Source organism: Arachis ipaensis, chromosome B5 (assembly GCF_059453495.1).
Source record: "Arachis ipaensis isolate K30076 ecotype BB chromosome B5, ASM5945349v1, whole genome shotgun sequence".
Classification (NCBI taxonomy): Eukaryota; Viridiplantae; Streptophyta; class Magnoliopsida; order Fabales; family Fabaceae; genus Arachis; species Arachis ipaensis.
Window position 1 is genome coordinate 14,489,573 of NC_142440.1, and position 11,594 is coordinate 14,501,166.

The 11,594-nt window shown below is 37.6% G+C and overlaps 2 protein-coding genes across 2 annotated transcripts; one reads left to right on the forward strand and one right to left on the reverse strand.

Moving 5' to 3' along the window:
- The first annotated feature begins 8,733 nt into the window (after nt 1–8,733).
- On the forward strand, nt 8,734–9,329 carry LOC148563429 (uncharacterized). Its single transcript, XM_088486448.1, has 3 exons — nt 8,734–8,778; nt 8,862–8,939; nt 8,973–9,329. The coding sequence occupies exons 1-3, from the start codon at nt 8,734–8,736 to the stop codon at nt 9,327–9,329; spliced, it is 480 nt and encodes a 159-aa protein (XP_088342574.1).
- A 500-nt stretch (nt 9,330–9,829) lies between these two features.
- LOC148563430 (uncharacterized) lies at nt 9,830–11,297 on the reverse strand. The gene is made up of 2 exons (XM_088486804.1): nt 10,533–11,297; nt 9,830–10,186 (listed from the first exon to the last, which is right to left on the reverse strand). The coding sequence occupies exons 1-2, from the start codon at nt 11,295–11,297 to the stop codon at nt 9,830–9,832; spliced, it is 1,122 nt and encodes a 373-aa protein (XP_088342930.1).
- Between the last annotated feature and the right edge of the window lie 297 nt (nt 11,298–11,594).

Below are 11,594 nucleotides of genomic sequence, written 5' to 3' on the forward strand. Positions count from 1 at the left end.
TCTGGTCAAGCCGTCGAAACAGGCGGTGCACTAGATGATAGATGGGCTCTGGGGCAGGTGTAGCTGTAGAGGAAGATGGGCCGGCAGATGGTGTGGCAGTGTCACCAGGAGCAGTGAGGATTGGAGGTCTGTAGCCCAAGGCCAGAAAGTTCCTGCTGTGCGGGATGATCTTCTTACATTCTGCAGCAGGTGGCCTCTCATAAGCATCCTCCCAAGGCACATCAGCTCGACGGCCCAGCTGTGTGATCAAGTATGGAAAGGGAAGAGTGCCTCAGACGTGGACCCTGGCCATGTAGAACCGGATAAAGCGTGGCATAGCAACAGAGCAACAAAGTATAGATTTAATAGCGTGCCGTCGCACCTCTCTCTCTATCTTTCTTTCCTAGCCCACTGAGGTAAGCAAGCACCTTAGCTTACATTTTATATATATATATATATCAAATTAATTGTTCCAAAATAATAATTAGAGTTATTTTTAAGAAGTGGTTTACTTAAATCAAATCAAACTAACCTTTTTTTCATGTTATATATAGGAAAAATTTTTAAATGGATTATGTTACACATCCAAGTATTTTTTTTCATTCAAGTTTTATCTAAGTAGGCCCAACACTAACAAAAACCACTCTCATTAAAAGAGCGTCATTACACGCACTAGATCTTCTTCTCCTCCCCTGCGCTTCTTCTTCTTCTTCTTCTTCTTCTTCTTCTTCTTCTTCTTCTTCTTCTTCTTCTTCTTCTTCTCCCCCACGCTGCTTCTTCTTCTTCTTTCAAATACATGCATACGTCATCTTCTTTTTTTTTTCAAATTCACATATACCTCTTCCTCCTCCTTCTTTTTCTTCTTGCACGCAGATTCTTCTTCTGCTTCTCCTTCTCCTCATTCTCTTCTTCTTCTTCTCCTCTTCCATTATCATCATCACCAACAACACCAACATTTTGCTAATGGATTATTTTTTCAATTGAATTGAATGGAATATAATTACTAAATTGAATTGAATTGAATTGAATGGACGCAGGTGCTCTGAATCAGAATTAAATTAAATTAAATTGATAATCTCTAAATTGTAGACAGAGGTGTTTCGAATTTGATTTTATATAATAGATTATGTTTCATTCATTCAATACTATACAATTATTTCACCAAAAGTATGTGTTCGGTTCATTATGCAGAAAGTTGTTTGAATTTGATTTTATATAATGGATTATGTTTCGTTTATGCAATACTATACAATTATTTCACCATGAGTACGTGTTCGGTTCATTATGCATAAAGCTGTTTGAATTTGATTTTATATAATGGATTATGTTTCGTTCATTCAGTACTATACAATTGTTTTACCATGAGTACGTTTTCGGTTCATTATGCCGAAAGCTGTTCGAATTTGAATTTATATAATGGATAATGTTTCATTCATTTAGTACTATACAATTGTTTCACCATAATAACATGTTTGGTTCATTTCTGTTATGCACAATTCAAAACTCTTCCTCCTCACCTTCTACTGCTTCTTCACCAGAGAGAAGGAGGAAAAAACAAAAAAAAATACAGTAGCAACAACAACAAAAGAATGACGATAAGGAGAAAACACGTGAAGAAGAAGCTAAGGAACACGAAAAAGAAGGAGGAGAATGAGGAGGAGGAAGAACGTGAAGAAGAAGGCGAAGAAGAAGAAGACGCTCCGTGCGTAAACGAGCGTGAGAAGAAGAAGAAGTGCGGGGGAGAAGAGAAGAAGAAGAAGAGAAGAAGCGTGAGAAAAGAAGAAAGCGGAAAAACGCGTGACCTAAAATTGCTTGGATGAACTTGGATGCCAAAATTACTTGGATGTGGAGAATATCTCTTTTCAAATATACCTAACACATTGGTATTTCAGTCATTTTAATCGTTGATTTCAGATACATTTGAAATTCTTCCTATAATTAAATCTCTCGTTAAAGATAAAAATATTTTTTATTAACCTAGTAAGACATGTCAATTGTTTTTTTTTTCTTTTTTTTTTGATGATCAAAGGGGGAAAAACCCCAACAAGAAGAGAAAACAGAGAAGCAAAAAAAAAAAGAACAGATCAAGACCCTCTTAAATGGAGGGCCCCGTAACAATCACAAAAGAGTTCATAACTAATATCAGATGGTGCTCTATCGAACAAGTGTAAACCAAGAGGTGTGTCTTGCCCCTTTTTGGCTAGAAAGTCTGCTACTAAGTTAGATTCACAAAGGGAGTGTGACCAAATAGTGTGCTGCAAGCGAGCTGCCATGATACAAATGTCCTGGATGAGGGGGGCACATAGATGAGTTGGGGAGTAGCCATGATTAATGAACTTGATAGCCGCAACTAAATCAAATTCAATGATAATGGAATGATATCCGTTGACTACCGCAATTTTTAGGCCACGGACGATTGCCCATAATTCTGCATGCGTAATAGAGCAGCCACTTAAAATGCATGAGAAACCTTTCAAAAATCTACCAGCTACATCTCTAAACACTCCACCACATGCCGCATTATTTCTATGGGCATAAAGGAAGCCGTCAACATTAAGTTTAACAAAATCTGTAGAAGGTCTCTACCAAGTAATTTAGTAATCCCCGATAGCCTAGAGGTTCCTGGGTAGAATGTTGCTTTTCGTGACTTTTAAAAATTCCTCCGACCGAGCTTTAATTCGGCTCACAGCAGTAACCATTGGAATAGGCTGGCCGTTAAAAATGAGCTTGTTCCTAAAGTGCCATATAGAGGAGGCAGCTACACCAAAGAGACATGGTCAGTCATTCTTGCTAGTGAGGTTCTGCATCAGCCAATCCTTTAGATCCGTGTTGAAGAAAGTGTTAACCCAATTTGGGTGGGAGAAGATAATTTCATATGTATTACGCGTAGGAACAATCTCGTAGCACATGTATAACCGTTTCATCATGGTGATGGCACCGCAAGCAAGAATCATCGTTCGTCAGGTGTCTTCGCCTTCTCTCTGAATTAGTAAGGATGGCATTATGGGCCACCAACTAGAGGAACGTTTTGATACCTAAAAACTGTATTCGGAATATGTTGTCCTTCAGACAAGCTTTGGTACACTGACTTGGTGCTGAAAGACCCATCAGGAGAGAGGCCTTAAGCTAAATGGTCAGTATCCTTCCATGGAGAGGGAGGAGAAATCGCCACTATCTTTTTCACCGCATCCTCCAGTAGTAGTTTTTGTAGCTTCCTAGTATTCTAATACCCTGAAACGTCAAGAAACTTCATCAATGAATTTGAGTAATTAAAATTACTACTTACCTTATTTGCGACTCTATCGAGATGAGCTAGGCCCTGAACCCAGTTATGGTCCCAGAAACGAATTTGGGCTCCATCCCCTATCCTCTAAATGCAATTATTTTGGACTTCCGGCCACGACTGACAAATTCATTTTCAAAGATTTGAGTTTCTCCTTTTTCTTTCTATTCTAAGGATGGCATTGTTACCACTGCCATATTTTGATCTAAGAATTCTGACCTAAAAGGTGTCTTTCTTCTCAACTAAACCCCATCCAGCCTTCATCATGAAAGCTTTGTTCCAATTTAGCAGGTGTATCTTCTTGGATTGCTCTGTGTCTCCCCAAAGGAAGTCCTTGCATTTACAATCAATCATATCACAAGTAGAGGAAGACAAATAGGCAGACTGCATAACATAAGAAGGTATAGAGGATAAGACAGATTTTACTAGGGTAGCTCTTCCCACAAGAGAAAGAGATGAGACTTTCCAGGAATTGAGCCTGACATTGAGTTTGTTAATGATATCTTCAAAGGTATTTCTTGAGACTTTAGAGTGACGAATAGGAACACCTAAGTATTTTTCTAAGTCATCAGTCCTGGCAAATTGTAGAGTGTTGTTTATCTCTAGACATTATGCCCCACATTCTTGGAAAAGAAAATATGAGTCTTCTCTTTACTAACTTTCTGACCAGAGCTTTCACAAAATGCCTCAAGGCACTTGCTAATAATATTGGCTTGATCCAAACTGGCTTCAGCAAACAGGATTAGGTCATCCGTGAAGTAGAGATGAGAGATGGGTGGGCCATCCTTTTTCAGCTTGATAAGTTTCCAAAAATCATGGTCCACCGCTGCACCAATAAGTTGGGACATCCCCTCAATACAGAAAACAAAAATGTAGGGAGATATAGGATCTCCTTATCTGATGCCTCTTAAGGGGGAGAACTCATCAAATTCTTCACCATTCCAGATGACTCTCATCTTAATAGTCGAGATGTAGTTAATGATTAACTTTATATACATTTAGAAAAGACCAATATCCATAAGGGTGTCACTGATGAAACTCCATTTTAAGAAAGACATGTCATTGTTGAGTATGTATTTTTGCAATTTCTTGAGATAATAATTTTATCATTTTGGTCTCAGTAATCACCTAATGACCCTAGCTACACTAAATTAACACACTATTTTTTTTAAAGGAAAAGAAAAGAAAAAAAAAGAAAAATTCTATCATTTGATATAGTCTTAAATTAAAATAATATATTTCACGCCAATTTAAAATAAGCTAATATTTTTTGCAATACGATTAGGTATCCCTTAAATTTATCCTTTAATTAGTCTTTTATTATACTAATTAAAAAAAAATTAAAACAAACACATTCAAATAAATTTAATATTTTTTAATTTAAAATACAAATTCAAAAAATAGTTTAAGTAAAACTAAAATTCAACAATTCCATTTTAAGCTTTCTAAACCCTAATACATTCCAAAACATCTCTTAAATATCTCAAAATACAAGTTTCACTCCATTAAACTTTTCACCTGCTAGTAAAATCTAGATCCGGAGTGCCTCACACTCCTCCTCGCTCCTCTCTTGCACCGAGCTCCTTCTCCGCCGTGCGCTCCTCACCCGCCCCATGCTCTTCCCTCACCGCGCTCCTCCATCAAGTTGTGCTCTTCCGTCGTGCCGCGCTCTTTTCTTGTCCCTCTCCTACCTTCGTCACGCTCCGATCTTCTGCCGGAATTTGGATGTATAACACGCTCTTCGTCTTTTTTGCCTCCTCTAGTAAAAGATTCTATCTTTCTAATATATGTTTTTGTTTGCATTTGAGGGAGACAACTTCATTCTTGTAAGAATGGCTTTAAAGCTATTATAGCTAAATAAACATAGTAACTGCTATCTTCACATCCATCTTTTTATGATTTTTGATAATTTTAGATATGTTTACCAAATAGTTGGTTTGTTATTTATTATTTTAAATGTGTTTATTTAATTTTACCAAAGAAATTTATATTATATGTATTTTCGGATGTGTTTTAAAAATATTTTATTTATTATTTATTATTTTGGATGTGTCTTGAATATAATTAAAAATTATACCATAAATCAAATCACTTTTTTCGAAAGACACCACTAAAAAATTATAACTAACACTTTTCGATCTCTTGTGGTAAAATATTCTATCTTTTTAAATCTATGTTTTTGTTTGTATTTGAAGGAGAAAGCTTAATTCTTACAAGAATGATTTCGAAACTATCATAGCTAAATAAACATAGTCTCTGTTATCTTTACGCTTCATAGTATCTATCTTTTTATGATTTTTGATAATTTTGGATGTGTTCACAAAATATTTAGTTTGTTATTTGTTATTTTAGATGTGTTTACTTAATTTTATCAAAAAAATTATATTATATATATTTTTGGATGTGTTTTAAAAATATTTTATTATTTTGGATGTGTACCTAATAATGTTTAACGGAAAAAAATAAATAAATAAAAAGAGAATACTATAAAGCCAAGTGCATATAAGAAGACAATGGTCTGTGTTTGATTTGTTTGGGGTATTTTTTCTAAAAAAATGTGTTTTTAACGTTCCAAGATAAAATAACTAAAAGGAGCTTAAGGTTATGTTTATTTGAGAGAAAATAAAAAAGAAAGAAAAGGGAGGAAAGAAAATTAAAAAATGATTATTTTCTATCGTTTGGTTGATGATCAGAGAAATTTAAGAGAAAAAGTTAAATAGTATAAAAAAGTGGATGAGACCCACTACGTTTTTTTCTCCAATATTGGAAGGAAAAGGGAGAGAAAACTTATTATGTTTCTCTACTTTCAATATTATCACTTTCTTTTTTTATTACATTTTATAATACAAGAGTAAAATTATCTTTTTATAACATTTCTTTCCTTCTTATTTTCCTTTCATCCAAAAATATCTAAAAAAAATAAAAATTCACTTAATTTCTTTTTTTTTTCTTTTCTTTCTACTTGTTTTCTCTCTATTTCTTTCTTTCCAACCAAACATAATCTAATGGTGTAGAAAGTTAAAAAATGAGAGAAAATTAAAAAATATATAAAAATTAAACTAAATTTCAATAGATACCGTTTCTTAAAAAATGAAAAATTAGTGATTAAAAATTATTATAATTAAATTATTAAATTTAAAGACTGTTTAAAGGATGATATTTTAAAAGATGAATAATATTTTTCTATTTTTTGTAGTTGAGTTAGGATCATACAATACTAAAAATAGATTCATATGAGATAGTTCACTTAATAGCAGTTATTATTTATGTTCTGGAGTATATGATCTTTCAATCAACTTGGTATAGTTCGTTTTGAAAATGATCTTCTCAGACATTTCAAGCAGAAACGAATTATACTTCAGTCACTGTAGAATAAAAAAGATAAATACCTACACAAGGTATTCTGATGCTAAGGCAATATATAAAAGTATAATATCAATAAGATAAGAATGTATTTTTTTCATACCTCTTTTCTTTACCTTTTTCTTGTTTTATAGGTGTTTCGTTCCAACTTGACCGAGGTACATGGCTCCTTCTCCGACTGCTCGGTTCTAAGAGGAGCTATACGTCGTTCGAGGAGAGTGGTGGTAGACCTCGGCGATGCGAAACACAGCGGCGGGAGCACCTGCACAAAGCACTTCGACACTCAAGTCAAAAGAGAGTATTGATAAATTAATACCAATAAGAGAATGAAAGTGTGTTTGTCACCTGAACCTACTGAGGTATTTGGTGTGTTTATATAGATGAGTGTAGTGTTTAGTTTGTTGCTTGTTCCGATCTTTCTGGATGGATTGTGAATGACGTTTGTCATTGTTAATGGAAAGTATTTGACTTGTTTTGAATGCTGAGCCGAAGTTGCGAGATTGTCTCCGTCTTATGTGGTCGGTTCTGATGTTAATCCTGTTGCCGAGTTTGTAGGGGACACGTCATAGCCCTCAAGCTTGTCTGGCTTTGTTAAAGGCAGGCAAGCTTTTTTTGCTGTTGGGCTTTCCGTTTGATGTATCTGCATTGGAGAGGCTGAAAGTTGGTGGACTTTTACCTTGTGGAACGTGCTATGATTAATGCGTTCCTTAGCCGTTTGGATTCTCGATGCTCTGAGCGGTTTGTTTCTTGCGTTACCCACTAAGTTAGTGGGCTTGTAATAGTTGTATCTGCCTTGGAACTAGCATTCCGCTCTTTTCAAATTCTTCTTTCTGGTTATCTCCCAACATGACTTCTAAAGGTTAGTTTCTCCTCTCTAAGGTTTTTTTTTGTTTTTGTTTTCTGTAATGGCGAAGGAGAGAGGAAAAGAGAAGCTGAAAGTAGTTGAGGTGAAGAAAGATAATCTGTACCATTGGGTGCATGACGATGTGAGGACTCGTTCCTCTTCGTTTATGAATGTTGAGTCTATGTTTGAGCTGAAGGGTTTGAAGCTTGTGAAAGATGGCTCGGGTGCTGTCGTTGAACTTCTCCCCTGTTCCGGTCATGATAGGGTTTGTGAGAGGAGGAGAGACTGGCAGTACTTTTATATGTACCCTCCTTGCCTGAATGAACTGGGTGTGAGATTCCCTTTTTCTGACTTTGAGTGTAACGTTTTGACTCAACTCAACTGCGTGCTCTCTCAGTTACATCCAAATGCTTGGGCGTTCTTTCGTGCTTTTCAGTGTCTAATGGAGTTCTTGGCTGTACCCTGCTCTCTTTCTGTCTTTTTCTCATTGTTTCAGTCCAAGTGGGTTCAGAAGGGGTTGTGGGTATGTTTGAGTAGCTTCCCTGGGCATTTCCTTTTTCTGCTATATAAATCTTCTTTCAAAAATTTTAAATCTCTGTTTGTTAAAGTACGGTCTGTGGAGGCCGAGTACTCTTTCTATCTAGACGAGGAGCTTATATAGAGATTTCCTCTGTACTGGTGTTCGGAGCCGTGTCAGATTCTCGAAGCTACGGAGCGGAGTGAGGAGGAAGATTGTTTATTAGAGTTTTTGATAAAGAGTTTTGCTAGTGGGGAGTGTTTATCTATTCCCGAAGTTCTTTGTTTTCATGATTCTGGTGATAATGAGGGTTTGAAGGCTTATATAGGTACTGTTGAGTGTTTGTTTTTGCTGCTTACGTTTTTATTCTCTTGATGATTTTGTAATGTGTTTGTAGGTGGGTAAGTTCCTCTTTTTGATCCTACAAGGTTTCAGTCCTTTTTGAAAAAGAAAAAGGAGAAGACTGTTGGTGGTTCCGGGACCCCTAAGGGGGGTGGTAAAGATGCTACTCAATCTGCTGCTCAACCGGCTTCTTCTCTTAAGAGGAAGAAGGATGAAATTGAGAAATCTTTGGAGGTTTTATCGGAGGGGGATAAGGGAGCTGTTGGTGGGAGCAAGTCTGTCTTTGATAGGCAGAAGAGACTTCATGGCTTTATTCTTGCTACAAACCCTCACTCATTATGGAGTGATCAGTTTCCCTTCGCTGAGCTCTCTGATAGGGTGTCTCAGTACCCTGGGGACATGTTGATGACTCGTCGAGTTAGTGTTGAAGGGATGGGGAAGTTTATTCAGGTCGGTACTTCATTTTGTTATCGTGTGTACATTGCTTGGCTTTGTTTCTTATACTCATGTAGTGTCTTTATTTGTTTTCGCAGATTGTTGCTTCACGGCTGATGTGTGTTGGCCGGATGACTGAGCTTCTTGGTGCCGAGCAGCAAGTAACTGAGGATAAGGTGGCCGACCTAGAGAGGTCATATTAGGTGAAGGTTGCCGAGCTGGAAAAATCGTCCGGGGAGAAGGATGAAGTTATTGTGAATGTCACAGCAAAGATGAAAGAGTATGAGGAGGAAGTTGTTCGTCTGCGGGACCAGATACGACTGCTGCAAGCCGAGATTAAAGAGAATGATATATCCAAAGGGCAGTTGACCGCTAGGGTCCACGAGCTAGAGGAGGTGGGGATGGAGATGTTTTCTTCTGGGTTTGATCGGGCTGTTAGTCAAGTATCCGTTTTGGCCCCTGAATTTGATTGTGGTCAGCTCGATGTGACCAAGATAGTTATTGGTGGGAAGCTGGTTGTGGATGGTACCGTTGATGATCATGATGAGAATGTTCCTCCTTCTTGAATCGTGTATATTTTGTGTTTGTTTATATATGTTTGATTGTTTTTGGTGAACTGTAGCAACATTTTGTTTGTGCTGACCGAGCTCTGGTCAGTTTTGACTTATTAAGTATTTTGATGGTATACATAACTATGACTGTTTGGTTTAATGTTCTTTGTATTTGTAAGTAGAATAGAAAGAGTAGAAATAGATCGGTTATGCATGTATCATTGTCTGGATTTGATAATTTGACAATTTGGGCGCACGGCCTCGTTAAAATCCTCCTTAGGTAAAACCCTCTTTTTGGGACAAAACCTCTAAGGGGAAAAAGAGTACCTTCATCCGCGAATTTGTACAATTTATGATCTATACAACTTTAATGAAGAAATATTCCAATTCCCTGATAATGGGTCACCTTGTAGTGTTTGGAGTTGGTAGGCCCCTATTCCGAGTACTTTCGCGATCCAAAATGGTCTTTCCCAATTTGCAGCGAGTTTGCCGTGTGTTGGATGTCGTCTTGCTTCCTATGTTCTTTTGAGGACTAGGTCGCCCTCGTTGAATGTCCTCGGCACTACTTTTTTGTTGTGTCTTCTCTCCGCTAGTTGTTTCATTGCTCTTTGTTTGATAGCGGCGATGTCCCTGTCTTCTTCGGCAAGATCTAGCTTGGCTTTCCTTGTATCGATATTGTGATTTTGATTGTATAGCACGGCTCTTAAGGTAGGGATGCCGACTTCGATCGGAATCAGTACCTCTGTTCCGTAGACTAGCTTGAATGGCGTCTCGCCTGTAGTAGATTGAATTGTCGTGTTATAGCTCCATAGTATTTCTGGGATCAGTTCTGCCCATACACCTTTTGCATCACTAAGCTTTTTTCTCATTGCCTACAATATTACTCGGTTAGCAGCTTTGGCCTGCCCGTTTGTTTGTGGGTGCTCGATCGAGTTAAAATGATTCTGTATGTTAAAATTTTTCAAGAATGATGCAAGTCTGTTATCTGTAAATTGCATACCATTATCTGATATGATCTCCTTAGGTATTCCAAATCGGCATATGATATTTTTCCATATAAAAGATCGTACCTTTTCGGCAGTTATTCTTGCTAGTGGTTGTGCTTTTATCCATTTTTGAGAAATAATCGATTGATACCAAAAGAAATTTTACCTGTCCTGGTGCTATGGGGAATGGGCCGAGGATATCCAGCCCCCATTTGTAGAAAGGTCAGCTTACCTCCATGTTGTGCATTACCTCGGCGGGCCTCATTGAGATGGCGGCGTGCTTTTGGCAATTGTCACATGTTTTGACCTTTGCTATATAATCTCTCTTCATCGTTGGCCAGTAATATCCTGTTCGGATGATTTTTGCTGCCAGAGCTCGTCCTCCTATGTGGTTTCCGCACACATCTTCGTAGACTTCGTTCATGGCATCATTTGCTTCGTCCTTGCTGAGGCATTTCAGTAATGGGTGTGAAAAGCCGTGTTTGTAGAGTTCTCCTGCTACAGTTGTGAAAAAACTTGCTTTTCGTTTAAAGTTTTGAGGATTAGTCTCGTTTCTGGGTATGACTCCTGTATTAATATATTCAAGAAAAGGTACTCTCCAGTCGTCGAGGTGATTAATTTTCCTTATGCATAGTAATTCGATGCTAGGTTTTTCTAGTGTAAGTCGTGATAGTGCTGATGTGTGTGTGCTTGCTCTAGTAGTAGTGAGTTTAGATAATATGTCCACTCTAATGTTCTTCTCTCTATGCACATGTGATATGATAAATTTATCAAATTTTGAAATAAGATCCTTTGCTATGAGCCAGTACCGCTCTAACAAAGGATCTTTTACTTGGAATTCTCCTTTGATTTGTTGAACCACTAAGAGGGAATCACAGTGTACTATTAGGTTCTGTACTTGGAAGTCGAGGGTGAGCTTAAGTCCTGCTATGAGGGCCTCGTATTCGGCCTGATTATTACTTGCTGAGAAGTAAAATTCAAGGGATTGCTCGGCCATTACTATGTCTCCCTCCTTTAATACTATCCCGGCTCCGCTTCCTTCTCGATTTGATACACCGTCTACCTGTAACTCCTAAGTCTGCTCGTTGTGGTGCTCGTCAGGTGTGAGCTCGGAAACGAAGTCTACTAGGATCTGTGACTTCAGGGCCGGCCTTGATTGAAACTGAATATCAAACTCAGAGAGCTCGATAGATCACTTGGTCAATCGTCCTGCCAGTTCTGGCTTTGTTAATATTTGACTTAGTGGTTGGTTCGTCTTACAATTATTGTGTGGCTTTGGAAGTAGTGTCTGAGT

Bases quoted from the DNA above. Each gene is read 5' to 3' on its own strand.
- LOC148563429 (XM_088486448.1), top strand. From the start codon at position 8,734: ATGACTCGTCGAGTTAGTGTTGAAGGGATGGGGAAGTTTATTCAG. The intron at 8,779-8,861 runs GTCGGTACTTCA...TTGTTTTCGCAG, and splicing joins GGATGGGGAAGTTTATTCAG to ATTGTTGCTTCACGGCTGAT. The intron at 8,940-8,972 runs GTGGCCGACCTA...TATTAGGTGAAG, and splicing joins AGCAAGTAACTGAGGATAAG to GTTGCCGAGCTGGAAAAATC.
- LOC148563430 (XM_088486804.1), bottom strand. From the start codon at position 11,297: ATGGCCGAGCAATCCCTTGAATTTTACTTCTCAGCAAGTAATAATCAG. The intron at 10,187-10,532 runs GTAAGCTGACCT...GTAATATTGTAG, and splicing joins AGGTAATGCACAACATGGAG to GCAATGAGAAAAAAGCTTAG.